Source organism: Ornithodoros turicata, unplaced genomic scaffold, assembly GCF_037126465.1.
Source record: "Ornithodoros turicata isolate Travis unplaced genomic scaffold, ASM3712646v1 ctg00000915.1, whole genome shotgun sequence".
Lineage (NCBI taxonomy): Eukaryota > Metazoa > Arthropoda > Arachnida > Ixodida > Argasidae > Ornithodoros > Ornithodoros turicata.
The window spans coordinates 81,580-104,443 of record NW_026999417.1 but is presented as its reverse complement, the minus strand read 5'-3'; the positions used below and the strand labels follow the sequence as shown (position 1 = coordinate 104,443).

The following is a 22,864-nucleotide window of genomic DNA, read 5'->3' as shown; positions in this document are numbered from 1 at the left end:
TAATACCGACACAGAAAATGTATGGAAAGATAGTATCGAAGATACATGTAGCTTTGATACTGCCCATGACTGACACGCTACGCAGATATAATAAATAAGCTGCTGAGAACGAAGCGAGCTTGAAACAAATGCTTCCTCCAAGTCTACCCGTACCATACAATAAGGATCGAGCCCGCCCTCCCCCGCCGTGTCGATGACCGATCCCGGCTGAGGTCACACTGCGATCCCTCCTCTGTGTGGATGCAGGTGTTTCGTCACATGGTGACGCGCGTTCTCTGGCTTGTAACTTGGCTTCCACAGTAAAGCGGAGAGTATCTCACGAGCGAGAGATTTAAACGTCTGCCGTTGGCGTAATACAGGTTGTGGCAAGATCTTCGAATACATTTCAAAACCTCGTTAAAATTCGTATGCACGCCTAATACCAACGAAATTTCGTACACTACCTTAGTTTTATGATACATTATCAGAGCGTACAAACTAATTTATACGACCAACACGTTCCGAGAAACGAGTCGAAGAATATCGAATCCCGTGCATTCTGAATGCCGTATACCGCTGTGGCTAGGCTTAGTGCGGAAGCAGCTCTTCGTTCCACGCAATACCGCGTGCTATGCGCTGTGCGCAAAAACCAAACTTATCTTGCGCCACAGACACAGCGGCGAACAGGCGAGCTGGTGATGAGGTTGATCCACTAGTGATACCCTGATATTGGAGGGAGCGGGAAAGTTAACAGAGCACAGCACAAAATCTCACGCAGTCCACCGTATGCACGTGGGTTAGATCGTTGCATTTCAACGATGTACGAGCGTAGTGGTTATGCTGAAGGTGATGAGCCGACTTCCACGCTAACATCATGATGCTTGCCTCCAGTTGGATATTGCGCAATACAAGGGCAATAATATGAGAAACAAGAAGAGCAGCATGTCGGAAGTTCGAACTATCAGAGCAGATGAAGCGAGCCTACGAAGCAGACGACACTGCCGTCTGCTTCGTAGGTTCGCTTCATTTGCTCTGATAGTTCGGGTTTGTGACCTAACAAGGAGCAACGAGGAGCGAACGATTATCGAAATTTTCGACAGTCTGCTTCATTGCGCTGCGGCCGTGATGACGTCCTTGATGTCACTTGACGACGTCTGCAACTTTAGTTTCGTTTTCGTGCACAGCGCCAAAACACCCGGTACGGCATGGAACGGAGAGAACTGCTCCCGCCATGGAGGAAGGAAACACAGGAGCGGCCCTTCGAACTTTTTACCATTGGGACGGGCGTGCCAGCTTCGCACTGCATTCTGGGATGCTCCTGTCCACCATGTGACCGCTCACGTGACCCCAAGAGCATGCGCAGGCCAGCCCTCAAAGCAGACGACAGGAGTTGTGATTGCCTTGCAGTTCAGATATCTGCATTGTGATGAACGCCACGCGTCCAGCTTTATTTGTGTGTGTTCGGAGGTTTACTCTTGGTTTACCCTTCTACTACACGACCGGTCAGGGTCTGCAGGACAACCACGCAGGACTACAAACATCACTCGCGGCAGCGATGTTTGTGTGACGACGTGCCGCGTTTTGTGTGTTTGTTGCTGAAGTGGTAAAGCATGCCAGTAATCAAATTTGTACAACGATGGAGGAAATCAATCGAATCTGCAGCTGTAGCACAGCGCCAGCTTGCAAAGGAACGATGCAAGATGACTCTTTCACAGAGAGGGGTACGAAACAACCGGTCAAGTACGTGCTTACGAAGGAAACGTTATTCCCGTGACAAAGCTGCTTTCTGTTGAACGACAGCCGCAACCGCGGTAAGAACACGTTAACAAAACGTTGTTTCCGCAGTGGTGCTCACATGTTAAGAGTAAGTGACTTTGGAAAAGCATAAAAGCACGAAAAGCAGCGCGAGCAACAAAGCGTTGCCAAACCGAAACTTTAGAGAGGATCACGTGGTGGACAGGAAGTAATGGCGCTTTTGACAGGAGCGACCGCCAGAGGGGTCCCACGGAAATCTGCTCTAAACGGCCGCTCCTGTGTTTCCTTCCTCCATGGCTCCCGCGCTAAGCCTAGCGACATCGGTATACGCTTGGACATTGTGTATCACGTCATGCTCAAACCTCATTGGAGAAAATCGCCGGCAGCGTTGTCTGCTGCATGGCGCGCTGTCTGTTTAGCTCCGTGTCCCGCTTGTTTGTGTAATTGGTGTGTGAACCACGTTGTTTCAGGATTGTGTCGAAGTTTTCCAGTGTAGGAGCGGGCAAAAGGGTGCTCAAGTCGCAAAAGTCATGCAGGATTGGGAATCACTGCTTCGCTTCGATGTGTGTAACACGAGAGGAAGGAACCGCTGGTGCACAAGTGAAGGTGCGGGAACAGCACACAAGACATAGTGTTGACCCACACTGTTTCAGCTGTCACCCAACGAAAAGCAAGGACTGCAGGTATGGTGTGCTGCAGTGACTGAGTGTATTTCATATTATAAAACAACACGTACATAGGGTCTGACTCTGACCATTCAGCCGATGCCACCCTGTCCATCAACAATTAATTCCTGCGAATAATGATAATTTATTGTGAGACGATGGAGAATAACTTGTGTTTATCCTGTACCCTTTTTGAGTGCACACTGTTTAGTCGCATGCGTATATACACACGTGATGTAAACTTCATATCAAAGAAATAGTAAGGTGTGGGAGGCTGAAGAATACTTATATCACAGTTTTACACTTTTGATTGCAAGCAACCTGCTGGACAAAGGCCAATGTCAGCTGGACAAAATTACCAACGATGCCCAAACCTGTGAGTAGCGTCCCATTTCACCCCGAATTGTGGGTTCAAAGATAGCACCCAATCCTTGCCCCCCCCCCCCTTCGCAGGAAAATTTTAAATTTCCTGAGGAAAGTTTTAACACCAAATATTTCAAAGGCACGCAAAAAGGGTACAGCTATAAACACACGTCATTGTCCATCGTCTCAAAATAAATTATCGTTATTCGCACGAATTAATTGTTGATGGACGGGTGGCATCGGGTATAACTTACACTGCAGTACATCATACCTGTAATCCTTGCACTTTCGTTGGATGACAGCTGAAAACAGTGTGGGTCAACACTATGTCTTGTGTGCTGTTCCTGCACCTTCACTCGTGCACCAGCGCTTCCTTCCTCTCGTGTTACACCCATCGAAGCGAAGCAGTAACTCCCTATCCTGCATGACTTTTGCGACTCGAGCATCCTATCATTTCACAATGTATGATTGGTTGTTGATTATTGTATAATGAATGGCAACAGAAGAGACTAGGAAGTACACATGCTTCACTGCACATTTTTATGTTTTACCTTGTTTATACCAACATAAACTTCGTTGCAAACAACCAAGACACAAAAGACAGCAAGTTTTGCACTGTGCTTCCTGTTCTTTTGTGTCTGTATGTCTGTTTTTAGAAAGCCTGTAATATGTCACAAGGCAGTGTGTAGCCCAGCGAAACGTAGAATATTAAAATCTTCTTTCTCGAGTCTCTCCTCTTCTGTGCATGCCCAAGAATTAGGGACAAAACGTAAAGCAGGCTTCACCTAAAACGACTCCCATAGAGCCTGTGTATTTTGGAACGAAAAGCGCGTGCTACATATTCTGCTGGCAGCGCTTTGCATTCGTTCTCTAATGGCATGTTGCCTCTGCCAAGACAAAACTTTTGAGCGTTTTTTTGGGCATGAATAGTGGCATCTTCAAGGTTCCATTCGGGTTCCAAATTTTGAACATGTAAAGGAGCCTTCAATCGCCGCACGAACGCGTAGCGGCGAAGCCTACGTTCAAGGCCACGCGCAACCACAGGTTTGGGAAATGGCTCGCCGCAGAAGAGACTACAACAGATAAAGAAGACAAACAAGAAATAACTATAGGAGGAGCATAGATTTGTGTGTTACTTCACGTGGTAATGGTATAGGATATAAAAAGCTAAAAACTTGACAGCTGTTAGGAGAACTAACATCGTTGAGGTTATAAAGAGCAAACGTGTGTACATTATGGCTGTTACGAAGTCTGTTGGTATCTGCTAAACTGTGAGCAATCAAACAAAACATAAAATAAAGGTGTGGTTGGAGTGAACGGCACAACAAAAACAACAATAAATGATGACGATGAGATGGGGTGTTTCACCGAGGGGGTGCGCACCCTACCCCACTGCACGTGGAACATTATGTAAAGATGATGAAGGAAGGATGAAAACACAAGAAAGAACTAAAATGAACGGCAGAAAATAGACCAACGACAGATTAAGACGAGACATGTACTACTTTGCATTGGAAAATGTGATATCTGAGGTTCTACGATGTGCTAGGGTTGTCAAACCAAGTTTATCGAGGATAGGATAATAATTATAGACACCAATGCGTCGGTCATATGACAATGACTCCAAGGGATTCGATGCTGTTATTCGGTCAATCTCTTATCTTTGAAAATTAGTGAAGCTAATTAAGTATACCATTTCAGTTAGCCATCGAACACTGATGCGACCGGCTAGGAAAGATATCCAAGAGGCCAGCTATGTTAGGCGCCCAAACGGCACGTCCGGGGCTCTCATAAATTTTTAATAACAACTGTGGCACCTAACAAAGGACAACCTGTATATCCTCATGTGTTTCCATACTGACTCCCGGAAGAATTCGAGGCTCGTTCGAGTAGACCGAATGTACAATCGTATTTATGAAATAGCGCACAAAAAAAAGGAAACTAAAAAAATGATATGGTTGCAAAATTTGAGACATACAAAAATAAAAGATTTGACTAAAACTGGCGGGCTAAAGTGTGCCTAACGAACCAACATTCAGTTTGCTTATAGAAACAAGGTATTCTGAGGCACGATAGGTCTATAACTTGAGTGAATGTTGGCGTGGATATGTCGCGGTGACGTAGATGGTGTCGTCTAGACGAAAAAAATGCTGGAGGCTTGAAGGCCCGGCAGTGCAGAGAACCTACGGATACGCATGTAAGATGAGGGAAGTAGGACAACCATGCACGCACACGCATGACGCTGAACTATAAAACCGATCTGTATATTCCGAAACTCCGAGTGGCTGAACACACCGTTTGTATAGACTGCCGGTTTCGTTTCTTCTTTCTCGCTCGCTCCTTTTTCCTTTCTTTTTTTTTGGGGGGGGGCGAGGGGCTTATTAATACCTGAAGACAATTTATGATACAGCTATAGGATGTCAGGCTTCCTCGCGAACGCAGGAGCCTCTCTCTCGGGAGGAAAGCGCAATTGTAAAAGGCGGTCACGTGTTCCGTTTGTATTATAACACATTACTCTGCTCTCTTTTGATCACAATAATGCTCGTTGCCTTGTCAATGTCATCTGCATTTTTTAGATACTGTAGATATGTCGTTCACCTCGAAACTGCAAAAAAAGTTAAGAAGTCACGACTTCTGTTGTTTGAGTTTCATTTGCGATTTTGTGGCGACTTTCTGTTCTATCTATCAAAGTCTATCAAAATAAGCACAATTTCAGAAAAAAAAAAAAAAAACGTATCGTGCTACGTTGCTGTCTTTTATTTTCCATACTTAATACGGCTAACGCCGTAGTGGCTCAAATCTATCCCTATTGCAGCCTAATGCCGCGTGCTTTTCGACAGCCGTACTCCTGGCTTTTCTTTTCGTCAGTGGAGAGGGTTCTAGCAGGTTGCTGTCTCATCAGCGTATTTCTTCTGAAGATTTACTATCTTGATCCAGCCGTCGTACATGCTCGCGCTTTCAGCAGACTGCTTGGGACTGTGTTGTTCGCTGTCGCGTCTTTTTTCATTCGATCATCTTTGTTTCTGTAGGTGTGAAGAAAAATTTATTGACTAGTTGATAAGCAACTGCGTGCACCACGTACAAGTCAGTTGTGTAGCATCGATTGCTAGTACGTATGAGTTGAGTAAATATGAATGAAGCACGATGAACATTCGATTTACACATAAGAGTTAGTGACGTCTTCATGTTAGGAAAAACTTCGCATGGCTGCATATGCGACTACAATGTCCTCCTTTTAACGTTGAAGCCAAAATAATCGGGGGCACTTCAAACCACGTTACTCAAGCTGTGACGCAACATTTGCCTCAGCTTGCCGTCGTCTGGATCTTTGGACGTCGTTCCCGATTTCCGTTCTTAGCTCACCTCGCGTCATAGAGTCCACATCTAACATGCGTGACACGCGCTGGTTGAGTTCGACACTTAAACGTGGCCTCTTTCCTCTTGGGTGTCACCATCTTCCCAGTACGTGACGTCACGTTTCTGATATCTCCTAGCCTGTAGCGCAGATGAATTTTCTTCTATCCTTTAACATATTTTAGCCCATCCCATGCTGCGTCCCATTTGTTTGTTCGCCGATGATGTAGGTTCTCTAAGACACAATTTTTCTTTTTTAGTCCTTGGCTAGAAGGCCATCCTAGTCAGCGCTGCTGCATGTGGCTCATCGCGGCGTGATGCGAAAAAACATGTATATACGGGATCACGCCCTACTGTCCGTACCCCTTGCATTTGTTTCCCAGATCTAGAAACATACTTAGGACATTTAACGTCTCCTGACGCAGATCTTTCCCTGCAGTATCTTGCTCAATTCTTTTACCACACCTCCGAAAAGACCCCATAACTGTGCTAGTTCATCTCTGGTGTCCGAGGATAGGGCTGGGGGCGCAAGGCGTGGTAGATTCTCAAGAAGTAAATCGTCATTCTTCCCGGTTAATGATGTGAATTTAGCAACTTCCGTTTTGCTGTCAGTGAGCAGTCTGACGTTCGCACCAGATCCCTTCATAATCTCTGCCAGCTTTCTCACGGACGTGTAATATATTCCTTGTATATTCCCATACAGATTATCGAATACCCTTTTAGCAATTATTCGTTCTATGGCGTACAGGCAGTCTGAAGACATATAGGAAGGCCCATCTGTTCGTACTCCCGTCGCAGACTCCCAGAATTCTCAGCCGCAGAAAATAGGGGCACAAAAGCTCTTGCATACAGGAACAATAGCAAGAACGCGCGCAGAGCGAATAAGCTATGGCATCATCATTTTGCGTTTTCATCATCTCATCATCGGATTGAACTTTCTGTATTAAGTGTACTGGGGTAGCCAGTTTGACTTCGTCGAAACTCACATCCCCATTTTTTTCTTTATTCACATCACATCACATCACCATGTGGCAACGTCCTAGCATACTTCCTACTCAAGACAAGACCGCAGTGCTATCAGGTCCAGTAGATATCTTGATGAACAAGGAATGATGAAGTACGGAAGGGAAAAAAAAGTCACTAAAATCAAAGAAAACAATAAGTCGGTCGTTACTTTTGTGCACGGGTTTCGTTGATAGCTGCTGTAATCGCCCTCGCCTTTCTGTCTGTCGTGTGGTTAATGCAGAAGTCGTGATGAAGCGGGCAACTCAACAAGATACAGATAAAATAATAATTCCGCGCTTGATGCCCCGGTACGAGTACATCATGAGCCGTGCAGCAGTGGCCGGTCTGCAACCGCTGTAAGAAAAAGAAGAAAAGAAAAAAAAAGAAAAGAAAAAAAAACAAAGAGAGAGAGAGAGAGAGAGAGAAACTTCAGTAGTCGAGTGGCATCGGCGAGTCCCGGAAAAGAAGCTGATTATCGCTCTTATCTCTTACCGCTCTCAAAGCATGTACGCAGAAGGTGGACGGTTGTTTTGCTGTGAGACGTACAGACTCATGTATTTATTTCCCCTGGCGGCCATGGAGGCAATACAAACGGGAGGTTAGCATTTCGTAGCATACAACCACATGAAAAAAAAATGTGCAGATACGTGGAGGTAAATAAACAAGTACATGAAACATTTTGGTCAACTGGAGCAAACAATGACAACACGTACAAAGTGGAAATTTAAAAACGGCAATGCAGCGCAATGGTCATGCCAGCCAGACGCGTGAGCCTTCCTCCTTCATCTCCCCCTCTTCATCCCTTCCCCCAGCAAAGTGCCGCTAGTGTAGGCATGCAGATCGCTCCAATTTCCACGTCACCCCTCCACCCGCAATGGTCGCATAAGCATTTCTTAAATTGTTTGCCATCGGTAATGGAATGCATATAAGCTCTTGAATTAACGATCCTCTTAGGTATTATTATAATCAATTTTGTGAAACAAACACTCACAAGTTATTATTCGGCCAGTGGAACGCAGACGCAGATGTACGGCAACATGAAAAACTCAGTGCGGCACCCCCCCCCCCCCATTGTTCTCTATAGAACCCCGCTTCATTGTCCCTGATGTTTTGCACATGAAGATACGAATAGTCGAGCAGCTTCTTGAAAACCTGCTCTGGACATGCAGGACGTAGACACTGCTAATAGAGTGCGCGATCCAAAAGGAAAAGACACGTCCGTGAGAAAACTGGTGGACGTTATAAAGGAAACTGGCGCGAACGTCAGACTGCTCACTGACAGCAAAACGGAAGTTGCTAAATTTACATCATTAACAGGAAAGGATGTCGAATTACTTGTTGATAATCTACCACGCCTTGGGACTCCAGTCCTTTCCCCAGACACCAGAGATGAACTAGCACAGTTATGGGGTCTTTTCAGAGGTGTGGTAAAAGAATTGAGCAAGATACTGCAGGGAAAGATCTGCGTCAGGAGACGTTAAACGTCCTAACTATGTTTCTAGATCTGGGAAACAAATGCAAGGGGTATGGACAGTAGAGCGTGACCCCGTATATACATGTTTTTTCGCATCACGCCGCGATGAGCCACATGCAGCAGCGCTGACTAGGATGGCCTTCTAGCCAAGGACTAAAAAAGAAAAATTGTGTCTTAGAAACCTACATCATCGGCGAACAAACAAATGGGACGCAGCATGGGATGGGCTAAAATATGTTAAAGGATAGAAGAAAATTCATCTGCGCTACAGGCTAGGAGATATCAGAAACGTGACGTCATGTACTGGGAAGAAGATGGCATCCAAGAGGAAACAGGCCACGTATAGGTGTCGAAATCAACCAGCGCGTGTCACGCATGTTAGAACGGAAATCGGGAACGACGTCCAAAGATCCAGACGACGGCAAGCTGAGACAAATGCTGCGTCACAGCTTGAGTCACGTGGTTTGGAGTGCCCCCGATTATTTTGGCTTCAACGTTAAAAGGTGATCGCATTGTGATCGCATATGCAGCCATGCGAAGTTTTTCCCAACATGAAGACGTCACTAACTCTTATGTGTAAATCAAATGTTCATCGTGCTTCATTCGTCTTTATTCAACTCATACGTATTAGCAATCGATGCTACACAACTGACTTTTACGTGGTGCACGCAGTTGCTTATCAACCGGTCAATAAACTTTTCTTCACACCTACAGAAACAAAGATGATCGAATGAAAAAAGACGCGATAGCGAACAACACAGTCCCAAGCAGTCTGCTGAAAGCGCGAGCATGTACGTCTGGATCATGATTGTAAATCTTCAGAAGAACTACCAAGGTATATCTAAACTGGTGGCGAAAACAAGCGAAAATACCAAATCAGACCCATCGGCAAGGCCACCAGCAAGAGGCGCGAGCGATCCTGGGTTACAGTGCCCTAGAAGCTTGTAGTGGAAAATGCGATGCTCCCTCTGTGAGGCTCTTGAGGCGGATGCCGCTGTGGGGCGCTGGCGTAGTTACCCCGAGCAGAAACTGGCGCCGGCGTATTGGGTTATCGCACTTCCTATGATTGTTATTTGTGTGTGCGTGTCTCTCTGTGAATTATTCCTTGTTACTTCTTTCAAAAACTTTTACTACACGACACAGTTCTACCGGCATATGCCACATAAAAGAGGAAGCACACGCAATGAGGGAGACAGGTTTATGCTTTCAGTTATGGAATGATCGCAGGCTATGACGATGTAAAGTTGGCTGCTAAGTACAAGACACAAGATTATAACGACCACAGAGTATGAATATATAAAAAAACGAAAGTGCAATTAAATGCAACATTGGATGCACATAATGTAAAGAACAAAATTAATTACTGGCAGAAATGACAAGTTTTGTGCAGCGACTGAGCTTCGGATATTTTGCACAGTCGCGTTTCTGTGCTTTGGCTCGATTCAGCGACTTAACAAAAAAATGAAGCCTAGTGGTGACATAAAATACCATACCTTCAGCATTCAGTTGCTTGCTATGTTCAGTGCAACCAATGGCATCCTGTCGCGTTCTATGAAGAAGTGCAATGACGTCCATAATGCTTTCATGGTGAAGTTCCTGCGTACTGAAGCAGCTGGTAAACACGTTTTCCAAATTTTCCACGAACCTAAGCATAAAGCCTGATGGATACAACAGGACCCCTTATCTTTCAGCTGAGTCAGCTGAGCTGCCTGCAGGTTCTGTACATCATTCTTGTCACTAAGCAACAACTTTCTACACATGTCACACTTTGATTTAGAAAGGAATTTTCTGACAACATTGCCAGCTATATAAAAAATTAGTCTCTGGTCGCTTCTTGAGGATACATATGCGACATGGTCTGTTGACTTTTCAATTACAAGTTCGGCGCTGCTGAGGTCACCATCTCCAATGAACTTGTCTATCAGAGTCTGCTTTGCGCATTTGTATTCCTCTATGCCGTTTGTACTGAGCAGAGCATCTAACACACCAGGCTCCGCATTTCCATTTGCAACAGATTTTGCCATACTATAAAAGCTAAGACAAGAAACAGTTATCAAAAACTGTTGTGGTGTTGGATGTGACAGCCTGAGGATTGCCTCACGATGCCAAAAACGTTGTCAAGCGGATCTTGACTTCGTGATGTCACGATGAATTTATACCCGACGGCCTTGTTAAGTAGTCCATCGGGGATATCGTGCTGGCAATGGTGACCCTTAAGCCCACAGCTGTTTTAAGCTCGACAGAAAGCTACCCGGGTAGCCAGTCTTGCAACGGGGCGCGAAACAAGTCTCTAACTTCTTTTTCTTCTTCTCCATCGAGGACTAGCACACTCAAATACCAGCAAAATTTACAGGAAGCTTCACTATTTTGATGCGTCACACATCGCCTTCTTTCGGAGTCACCAAAGCATCACGCAAACCACGCAAAAATAGCAAAAACGCTGCAGCGGACATAGGCGCTTCCCAGTTTCTCCTCTGGAATTCGACAGCAGCGCCAGGAGATCCAGCAGCGGCCGTCCGCTCGACCTTCCTCAGCTATCGGGCTGAAACCGGTTCCGCTCTTTCCACTATACTCTTCTAGGGCACTGTACCTGGGTGTTGACAGTAGAGGTACGGTTGTAAACAAAAACTTTACACATGGTCGTGGCTTGTGTGTGTACTAATAGGTTATTCATAATTTCAATGTAGAAAAAGCTTTCTGTTGCCCCGCTTGTGCACATATACGAGATCATCTACCACTCCAGTACATTTCCGTATCCTGCTCCTTTGCGCATGTGTCACAGTTGGGTCTGTTTATCCGTGCGTCTCTGTATCCGTACCGTGTGTCCGTGCATTGTAATACGGAGTTCGTACACTCTTTTGGTTAAACAGGAAGCGACGTTCATATCTCCGTGCTGTAAACCAAGATTAACACGAGTGAACAGATGAATACAATGATCCCATGTTGCTGGGCCCGCGAAAAAAAGATTGGACGAGCGGCCATGATGGTGTGAGTGTTAGCAGGAACCAACGATGTACCAACGATGTCGTGTTTTGTTGCAATGTACCTATAACGGCCACTCATTGAATAAATGCAAACGTCTAATCACTAGGTGTACGTGTAGCTCTATAGGTGAGAAATGGGCCTTATGTGAGCCTTCCTAATTTCTCTATGGTCATCACGATGCGTTTCTGCTTGGAGTTGTCAAAATCTGTGATAACTATGTATTTGGAATTGATATGATTCATTAAATCTGTTATACTTTATTTTTCTGTGTTCTCGTCGGGTATTGTTGACTGGGCGCGGAAAAGGGAATACAAGGCAAGCGAAGTGGGCCGGGCCAATGTAAACGTGCATGGATAATTATGCACTATTTATTATTCAAACTAGTGACGTCGTCTCTGACGTCATTTATTTACAACCGTAGTAGTCCGCGCAACGGATGGATGGCGCTGACCGTCTCTATCGTGGCGTCATTCTGAAGACACAGGTACCTATGGGAGTTACGCTACCTGCTTAATATACCTTGGAACTACGCTGATAAGACAGCACACCTGCTAGAACCCTATCCACTGACGAAAAGAAAAGCCAGGAGTACGGCTGTCGAAAAGCACGCGGCATTAGGCTGCAATAGGGATAGATTTGAGCCACTACGGCGTTAGCTGTAGTAGTTGACCAAATTTAGCTGTATGGAAAATAAAAGACAGGAAAGCAGAACGATATATTTTCTTTACTTTTCTATTTTTCTGTTGTCTGAAATTGTGTTTATTTTGAGAGATGACGACAACAGAAAGTCGCCAGATAATCGCAAACCAAACAAAAACAGCAGAAAGTCGTGATTTCTTAACTTTTTTGTAGTTTCGAGGTGAACGACATATCTACAGTGTCTAAAAGATGCAGATGACATTGACAAGGCAACGAGCATTACTGTGGTCACAAGAGAGCAGAGTAATGTGTTGTAATACAAACCGACCACGTGAGAGAGACCTAGAGAGGCTCCTGCGTTAGCGAGCACCCTGACATCCTATAGCTGTATCATAAATTGTCTTCAGGAAGACCCCCCCCCCCCCCAAAAAAAAAAAAAAAAGGAAAAAGGAGAGAGCGAGAAAGAAGAAACGAAACCGGCAGTCTATACAAACGGTGTGTTCAGCCACTCGGAGTTTCGGAATATATAGATCGGTTTTATAGTTCAGCGTCATGCGCGTGTGTGCATGGTTGTCCTACTTCCCTCCTTTTACATGCGTATCCGTAGGTTCTCTGCACTGCCGAGCCTTCAGCCTTCAGCATTTTTGTACATGTCGTCTTAAGCTGTCGTTGGTCCATTTTCTGCCGTTCATTTTAGTTATTTCTTGTGTTTTCATCCTTCCTTCATCATCTTCACATAATGTTCCACGTGCAGTGGGGTAGGGTGCGCACCCCCGCGGTGAAACACCCCATCTCATCGTCATCATTTATTGTTGTCTTTGTTGTGCCGTTCACTCCGACCACACCTTTATTTTATGTTTTGTTTGATTGCTCACAGTTTAGCAGATGATACCAAAAGACTTCGTAACAGCCATAATGTATACACGTTTGCTCTTTATTACAACCTCAACGATGTTAGTTCTCCTAACTGCTGTCAAGTTTTTAGTTGTTTATATCCTATACCCTTACCACGTGAGGTAACACGCAAATCTTTGCTCCTCGTATTGTTATTCCTTGTTTGTCTTCTTTATCTGTTGTAGTCTCTTCTGCGGCGAGCCATTTCCCAAACCTGTGGTTGAGCGTGGCCTTGAACGTAGGCTTCGCCGCTACGCGTTCGTGCGGCGATTGAAGGCTCCTTTACAGGTTCAAAATTTGGAACCCGAATGGAACCTTGAAGATGAAACTATTCATGCCCAAAAAATTGCTCAAAAGTTTTCTCCTGGCAGAGGCAAGATGCTATTAGAGAACGAATGCAAAGCGCTGCCAGCAGAATATGTAGCACGGGCTTTTCGTTCCAGAATACACAGGCTCTATGGGAGACGTTTTAGGTGAAGCCTGCTTTACGTTTTGTCCCTAATTCTTGGGCATGCGGTGAAGCGTGTGTTCTTGGCGTTCATTACTCCCAGGGACTAGAACCCAGCGCTGTGCATTGGAAATATGGATAACCCAAAAAATACAATATTTTCTTTAGCAGAGCTGATATCTTGTGTGTGTTTAACACAAATTATTCCATTTGTTTCATATCATACTCACGAGTAAGCAATGAAACGGCCATGCTTTATGGCAAGCAAAGCTCCCATTATGCTATTAGGGCTGATGCGGGAAATCATCCATTTGTAACACTGTATAATTATGCAAAAAGAAAGGTTTTTGAGAGTTACATGTATTCGGTTTTTTATTCTTAGAAGGTGACTTTAATGTAACTAAGTTATTTTAATGTGGTAACTGTGGCTGTAATTACTTCAATTTCAAAAAGAATAAAACTGTAACTCAGTTACCATTTTTGCAGGCTAACTGTAACTTAGTTACTTTTCTTGAGGAACTTATCCATGAGGAACTTATGAGGACGGTGCCCAGAAGAAGAACAGTCTCTGTTCGAAATATCGGCGGCTTCTGTCCTGAGGCAACTCCCTTCCTACATCTCTACCGGTTCGCTGGATTTCTACCCATCTACTTATCCATGACAGGTATTTTGTGCTGTACTTGAAGCACCAATGACGCCAGGTATTCGGCACCCCGATTTACGTATGAATTTGAGGTACTTTGCCCATCACTCGCTGTCACACAGCCATTGACTTGACAGAGTACATGCGAATTTTGTTGGCTCTATGCCTTCGTTGGCACACAAAGGTGTAAACACCAGTACACAAAATGCGTACCAGTTGTCACTATCTCTTGACCTGTATTGGGCTGAGCTTGAAATAATGTATTCATAGCACTGCAGCAGCTATGGATGAGTGATAGAAGAGTAGAGTAGAGTAGAGTCCTGCACCTCTTCCCTTTCGATGCAGGGCAGACTACCAGATGGAGTCACAGGTGCAAAGAGTGAAAAGGTAGAGATGAGAGGGGAAAGATATGAACTAAGAGTGATATCAGCCACTAGGATATGATGTGTTTAGGTTGACATGAACTAAACAATGGCAGTTGATGAAAAAGGCACCAACAGTAGGACTCTAACCCACACAGTCCAATTTCTGAGAAAGCAATCAGCTTAGTGGCTCTGACTATAGGTAGCACACATGCGCTGAAGAGAAAGGAGGCTGTGACTAGATGACAGAGATCACACCCAGTAGCTAGCTGGTCGGCATTGGAGACATTTGACCAGCTTTTGGTTGATATTGCTAAAGGCCTGAATACAACATAGGGGCCTTACCTGCAACAGTTGCTGAGCAAAATGTCTGGAAGTCAGTTGGGATCTGTTCTCCTGCACAGTCTCAAGAAGATCCTCCAAGACTTGGTTCCACTTTTCCATATGTCTGGCAACTACTGTTTCCAAGACTGCACAGGAAAGATTTGTATGGTGGTGCATATGTACGGTGTCAGGGTCTTAGCAACCAATCTCACCAAAGGCTAACCCATACATTCACTGGTATTAGTGAATGTTCCAGTCCCAACCCAGTCAAGGTATTCCTTTTGAGGGCAATGAGGAATACAGCAAAGATGCACAAAATTAACAATGTAACATTGGAATACATGAAAGTAATGTCCTGTAGCATACACAACCACACACAATCAACAAGGCCGTGATCATGTTTCACGTTTGCACATACTCAAACTAAGTCTATGAAATGAAATTAACGATACAAACATCAATTCCCTCACTTGTGAGAAGTCATTGGGTTGAGGCATGAGAATAATTCCTGCAATCCATTTGCATTGTTTGGTTGTGTGCAGACCTCTCCACCATGAATTGAACTTCTGTATGCATTAAGGGGATAACTCGACTCATCCCCATTTGAGTATTTTTGCTTCAATGACATCTACATACCAGTATGTACCTACCAAAGAAAGGTTGGAACTGTATTGCAATTTACTCACCCACTACAGGAGGGTAAGAAATGGGACTGTTCAGATTAGGTTTCTTTTCTACACACACTTTCTTCCTTTTCTACACACACATACAAATGGTTGCACAAGAGGGAAACTGATGTTGCTGGCTAACATTTTCAGTGACTTTCATCTTTCATACAAATGGTGTAGCTTAAATTTAGCTACGATGCAGAAATGAACTTCAACTACCACTCGAAAAACAGGTTCTTACCTCATGTGACTGTGTCAACAGTGCTACTGAGCGTTGCAATCGAAAAAAATAAATAAATAAACGTGTGCACTAAGCTAATAAGTAGGACCTGGATTTTTAGACATTTGCCTATAGATGCTATGGCAGGACGAAACCGGAGGCTTCTGTCCCCTTCAAACATGTGTATTATTGTCGCAACCTTGACTGCTGGGACACAAAACCTAAAGAAACATGTTGACCGATAGCGTTCTCGTCTGCCCCTCTGTGACTCATGAACACGTACCCTCCTTGAATGGAATATGTTGACTCCCCTCTGATGGGCTCCTTTTCCGTACTTCTGTGACTCATGGTGACCTTAAAATGAACCCGTGGTGTGATCTTTTGGTGGTCGTAGGGTTGGTTACGTCAGGTCACTAACAGCAGCAGCCAACTGCTGTCAGCACAAAGTGCACGTGACAAACCGAGGATGCTGAAGGAAAAAGCGATACCAGCTGCCCGGTGCAGGAGATCGGTATCCAAGTTCGGAGACGTGTTTTCAACAGATGGAGCGTCATACATGTGCAAGGCAGCAAAAGGACTTGTAGTTTTATATTCTAAAATGATCCATGTGACGTGCATTGCTCACGCTATACACCGTGTCGCAGAAGAAATTCACTTGGCTTTCCCTGAAGTGGATTCGTTTGTGTCGAATACAAAAAAAAGTTTTTCTCAAGGATCCTTCCACAATTGCCATCTTCAGAGATCATGCACCGGACATTCCTCTGCCGCCGCAACCTGTCCTAACACGATGGGGAACAGGGATCAATGCAGCCATATACTACGCTCAGCATTTTAACGCTGTAAAGCGAGTGTTACAGCAAGTGCAAGAGTCTGCTTTACCAATGTAGAAGTTGAAAGGGACCTCGCATATATTAACGCAAATTTCTGTTGTCTGACGGCAAGCATGAAGAAGCTGGAAACAGCTGGCCTTCCTCTGAGCGAATCTGTAACAACTCTACAACGTGTCCGCTCTGTGCTCCAATACCTGGAAGGGAAGGACTCCAGAGCTACTGTAAAGATGGAAGCACTTATTCAGAACAATCGGTGTCTGTCCACACTGCTCAACATTGGAGAGGTACTAAACGGGAGCAACACCCCCATACCAGGTCAAGACCTAAGCCCGCATGAGAATTCCTGCTTCAAGTTTGTCCCCGTGACGTCATGCGAAGTAGAAAGAAGCTTCTCCCAATACAGGCCTCTCTTAAGAACAAACAGGTGTACTTTCAAGTTCAAGAACTTGCAAATGACTTTTATTGCGGCATGCTACAAGGAAAGTGATTTTCCGGAAGAACTGGATGAAGAAAAGCTTGCAAGGCTATCGTGCCTATATTTGCCAATTTTGACCTTTTTTAGTGCCTAAAAACCTGGCCCTAATAAGTCATACTATGCTGGTCATCCAGGAGATTATTTTAAGTCTGATCCACGCTGCTCCAGTACACAGAGGTGACTTCACTCTACCTGGCATCACTATTGTTCAGCCATCAAAGTCCAACTCGTGAAAACTGTCTTTCTTCTTTTTTTTTTTTTTTTGCATGATAACCCTGTGCATGCGGTGTTACACTGAAAAATAGGATATGCCATGCTGCTGGACTTTGTTCTTTGTTCTTGTTTTTTGGCCTTTGTTCAGCCAGACCTACTATCCACTGCAAGTGAAGCAGTACAGGTCAGACTGCAGATGCGTGAATATCAGAAGCTAGAGCAGTGTTGGACTGTTACAAAAGCGCTGTTGTGTGATTGTAAAATCAATTTAATGTACTGTATGTTCTTGCTGTGGTACAATGCTGTTCCTCACAAAAATACGATTTCAATTGAAATAAGTCCTGTTACAAATCCATGTCATCTTCATTGGTAGATTGGATATTTCAACACTAACGTATTCATTCATCATCTTGACATAAAACTCCTCATTCCTCACATCTCGCAGTCAGTACCAGAGGTGGTAGTTTGTCCTCACAAGCCTCACCCTCACCTCAATTTTCTGGGAGTAAAATTTTCCTCACCTCAACTCAAAATTTTTTTTCGAAATTTTCCTTACCTCACCTAAAAAAAATTTTTGAACATTTTTCCTCACCTCACCTCAATTTTTTATTGAAAGATTTTCCTTACCTCACCTCAAAGGAGTTTGAGACTTTTCGTCACCTCAATTTTTTTTCTGAATTTTCCTCACCTCACCTCAATTTTTTAAAGCTATTTGTGTATTCGATGTGACGTTCACAGGTATTGAAGAATCTTCATCATTAAAGTCGCATTGGCTTTGAGTGACTGCCAATTAACTCGTGAAATTGCTTCGTCAATGTAACTTTTCTGTTTGTTTTTTGCTGGCAGATTCGGCCTAATCAATCACAGAAAACGCTTCGTGGGACGATTGTTATACCCGTAAAAGTTGCGCGGAAATTAAGGTTTAGTTGTGAGTATGCGAACGACGTTCAAAGTCGGGCGTGAGATCACCGGCGAGAGAGGAGGACAGTCCCCGCCCAGGGGAGAGACAGAAGCTGCGAAAAGAAGGAAAGATATCCTGTGTACGCGCGAAAAAAGTTTTCATAAAGTGCGCGTTCCACCTCACCTCACCTAAAAAATCTAAAACTTTCCTCACCTCAAAATGTTTTTAAATATTTTCCTCACCTCTCCTCAAAAATTTTTTTTAAATATTTTCCTCACTTCACCTCAAACATCACCAGAAAAATTGGCCCTCACCTCACCTCAAATATCGTGAGGTGAGGGGGAGGAAACCCTCACCCTCGCACGCCCTCGTGAGGGTGCCCACCTCTGGTCAGGGCACATCGCGAAATAACGTGTAATTGTGCTGCTTCCTGTATTGCAGTACGAGTGTATTCAAGCTAATGATCACTGAGTACAGAACATGCCCCTATATACATGCACCCTGTATACCTACCCCTATGAGACCCACAAGAACCCCCCCCCCCTTAGTGCACCTGTAATCCACAGATGACCACTGTGGTGTCGCTTACGATCATAGTTCTCTCGCCATATACAGCCACAAATTTTATCATCGATAAACATCAGAGGAATACATGTTGAAAGAAACATCTGCCCTAAGAGATGCCACCTTTTTCAATAGAAGAAGACAGCAGCAAGGTGAAGACAAAGACCCTGATTCTAAAGCAACACCGCTGATGGCTGTACAGTTTTTGTATGCCGTGTGGTACGAGGTGCACCAGATGGCTGTCATGAGCTGGTTCCCGAAAACTGGTTTCGTTCTGCCAGTACCGAAGGACGACGATGCACCCTATCTTGACACAGTGATAGAGGAAGATGACACTGAATTTATTGACGATGAAACCCGACATGCTAGAAATAAGATGCAGACACAAAACTCAGTGGGTAACGAGACATCTTTGGGGGTACGTGATAATAAACAGCAACATGTTACTAATGATGCCATTGTTCATGACGTTCATATGGGCAAAATTGCTTCTAATGACATATCTGATGAAGGTAAGGACAGTTGCCATCCACTAAATGTGCTGCCACATTTCAAGCAATCAATGTTTTGCTTCATACTGAACACAGCCTCTCCACATAGCACATTATGCAGCTGGAAGCACTTGAGAATGGTGCTGTGTTGCTCACAGCAGACCGCTTATAATGCGGCTTTTCCGACCCCCAATATTCTTCCTATAGAACATAATGTATAGGAATACCGCTTATATTGTGGATTTTCAGCGGCCTCGCAACAAACATCAGCCTGTTTCATAGCATCTCTCTTTCGCATCACCTGGGGCATAATGCATACAGTGAGAGTTACGTAGCAGGGCGGTGACTTAGATCAGCTCTCCTACAATGATATCCCTCGCATAACGATTAAATTGGCAATACCACAGACATTGTTATACGCAGGTTTTACTGTGTTAAAGGAGTGCATAGCAAGGCTTTACATGGCGCATCAGTTTCAATACTGAAACGTCAGCTGATGATGACGGCTCTTACCTTCCTCTTTAGATTGCAGGAAAAATGCAATCGTGTCCAGCTGTCTGTGTCGAATTCCCTGTTGCAGAACGTCCACAGCTATATTGCCACCCCAGGAGTTTCGTTGCGACATGAAACCAGCAACGCGGGCTCCATGGCGGTCCATAACCTATGAATAAATTAGCCATACAATTCCTATCCCAGTCAAAATCTCACTGTGTCATCATTAACAGGAAACTGAGCCGTAAACTGATTACATGCTAGAATGAAATGCCGAAAAGCAAAGATTGTGCCTATACAGTTAGCAGCTACTGTGCATGCCAACATAACTGGATGTGACAACAGACATAATAGGGTGATTCAATCTGAACTCAGGCAAGGTGGTCCGGGCACCATCACTAATTTTTACAAAAAAAATATGTGTTGTAGCCTGGCTCAGATTGAGAAGGGAACAGCAAGTATTTTTCCTCTAGTTTCCGTAGTTCCAGAGAAAAAAAAATCCGGAAGAATATGGCTGATCCGACACGCTTTCAGGCATAGCGATTTTGGCATTCAATATCTTTCCAACAAACATGTTCACAGCTTTTATTTTTGTTCTTCGCACTGCCAGCTATGTTTGCTTCTAGTGCCTGGGTTCAGTTTCGGCAGAAATTTTATTATTTTGCAGCTAAAAATACCCAAAGTTGGTGGCAACGACGAAAATCGCTCATATTCTTGTGTGAGTTGAGGCAGGGGAACAGTTACATATATGGAAACTTTACTAAAAAGAATCCATGCCGCATGCTTAACACTTTGAGGCTGAGACGCTAAGGGTCGATTCACACGATGCAACTTTTTGCTGCAACTCGGTTTCCGCTATAGTTGCACGCAACCGAAGTTGCACCAAAAAGGTCCCTTTCATACGGCGAGCAACTCGGAATGCCGTAGTTGTCACCGAGTTCGCCAGATGGCGCGAAAAACATCGTTGTCATCATTTTCGTCCAATCGCACTGCAACTTCTGCTCGTTACGAGTTCAATCCGTTGCGAGTTTGATAATTTTGATAATTTCCACTGGTTAGTGATAATTTCATCGTCTCGCGTACTGCCACTGCAATAACTGACACATTGGTCGCGCTTGATTGGTCGCGCTTGCAAGGCGGAGCCGTGTGATTGACAGGTTGCAGCTAGAGTTGCAGGAGAAATCGCTCGTGAAGCGATCGGCTCTGCAACTCCTGCAACTCGAGTTGCGCAACCAGAGCTTCGCGTTCACACGGTGCAACTTGGTGGCGCAACCTGGTTGCGCGCAACTAAAGTTGCATCGTTTAAACACCACAGGTGTTCAAAAGCCGGATGCCTGTCTGCCCTCGTTATCCGATCCTTGCGTGCCAATTCTGTATGCATGCGTCTGTGTGTGCGCTATATTTGGCTGAGTTTGTCTGGTTGTACAATCTAACACTTGCGGCACTTGTGTACATGCCAGTGAAACAAGAAAGGTATAGCCGTGTAGCGGAGACTGAGCTCTATAATTTGGTGTCCAATTTAGGAGTTTAGGCTAGGTTGCTGTCACGCATGGAGGCATCTACAGCACGTGACATTTGAACAAATGCAGTTTTTGAGCGCTCATATCTAAAAAAAACCACCTCGAAAATTCTTCAAAATTCATGGGCACATGCTTCTGTATATGATATTTTAGTGTACAGAAAATCGATCCTTGCACTATAAAAGTTAGAGCATGCAGAAGTTTCAGTGTCTGACTGTGGTGCGTGTAATGACCATGGAAGCGCTGCGAGAAGTTCACTGGCCGATATTCGTGTTTTTCATGACACAGCAGACTGTGGTACTTGTTGTCTACCCAAGGACACATCGCTCAGTTAGCATGGAAGCATTGACAAAGGTTTGTGTGTCCGTCAGCAAGTATTTTGCCGTGTCATGAGTCGCCGCTGCTGCTAATGAACTGCGAGGAGAGCAACAAGATTAGCGCCACCCGCACTGGAACCGTATCCGGCTTCAGGTACAAAACCCAAGTTAGTTTGCAGTAATTGAGAGAGTGAATGGTTCCTCTACCTGTTGCAGGCATAATTTCGTTTGTAACAGCTGTGTTTTGACGCTTTTGTGACTCACTGTTGCTTTGCTACGAACATTAAAGTAAGTAAAGACAGTGTCTACTGCGCGAACTACATGAACAGGCACAGACAGCAGGTACATTTTCAAAGGAACTTCACACGTGTATCTTCACTGGACTATGCGTTGATGAGAAACAGTATTGTAAAGTGCGCGAGTCGGATTATCTTTGCCAACACTGCTACTGTAATCAATCAAATGTAAATAAATAGTGACTCATCTTTACTGACATGGTCTAGAGAGATGGATGTAAACATCGACTTTTCATGCACGTACCGCGCAAACAGTGACACATACACTCTACATTTTTCTGTAGTGTCCTTGTGAAACCGTCGTGCTGCTTTCGACGTCCTGGGAGACTACTGTTCTCTATACGGGTGTCTTTTTTTTCTATACAGGTTTTTCATTAGAAAAAACTATAAGGGCTATAGACATGCTGTTTTCACTCTATCATCTCTGGGCCTGCGGACATTCTTTTATTATAAAAACTATGAAGTTGTCCCAATGAGAGCATCTGTTCCTTTCAATGACCTGATATCGTAGCCGTTTTCAGAACAGAAATCCGTCCGGTAGATCATCCGCAAAAAAATTGTGAAGGAACATCATTTTTTTCTTTATTTTGTTCATTTCGCATCTTAAGAGACCCGTCTTTCCTTCACCCCCAATGTGAGAGGGTGAAAGAGCACACTGTCGCCTCTTGCGTCCTATAAAGATTAAAAGAAAACAGAAAATGCAACCAAAGATAAGGGCAGTTCCAATAGCGTCTCCCGATACATGTGTTTTTGTTTTGTTTCCGAAAGTTAAAGCTCATCTTCGATGCATGAGGCTCCGTCACCCCTTCACATTGGGGGTGAAGGAAAGACGCGTCTCCGAAGATGCATAATGAACAAAATAAAGAAAAAAATGGTGTTCCTTCACGAATTTTCTGCGGACGATCTACCAAACTGATTATTGTTTTGAAAACGGCTACGATGTCAGGTCACCGAAAGGAACAGATGTTCTCATTGGAACAACTTCGT

At 44.4% G+C, this 22,864-nt stretch overlaps 1 protein-coding gene across 2 annotated transcripts in view; it reads right to left on the bottom strand.

The window, feature by feature from the left end:
- Positions 1-22,864, bottom strand: part of LOC135375679 (spatacsin-like) — a 504,414-nt gene that overhangs the window by 428,804 nt on the left and 52,746 nt on the right. For both annotated transcript variants that reach the window (XM_064608337.1, XM_064608338.1), the window contains exons 7-8: positions 19,766-19,913; positions 14,912-15,036 (exon numbers count right to left, since the gene is read on the bottom strand). In XM_064608337.1, coding sequence (XP_064464407.1) covers positions 14,912-15,036; positions 19,766-19,913 — 273 coding nt within the window. The remainder of the gene's footprint in view (positions 1-14,911; positions 15,037-19,765; positions 19,914-22,864) is intronic.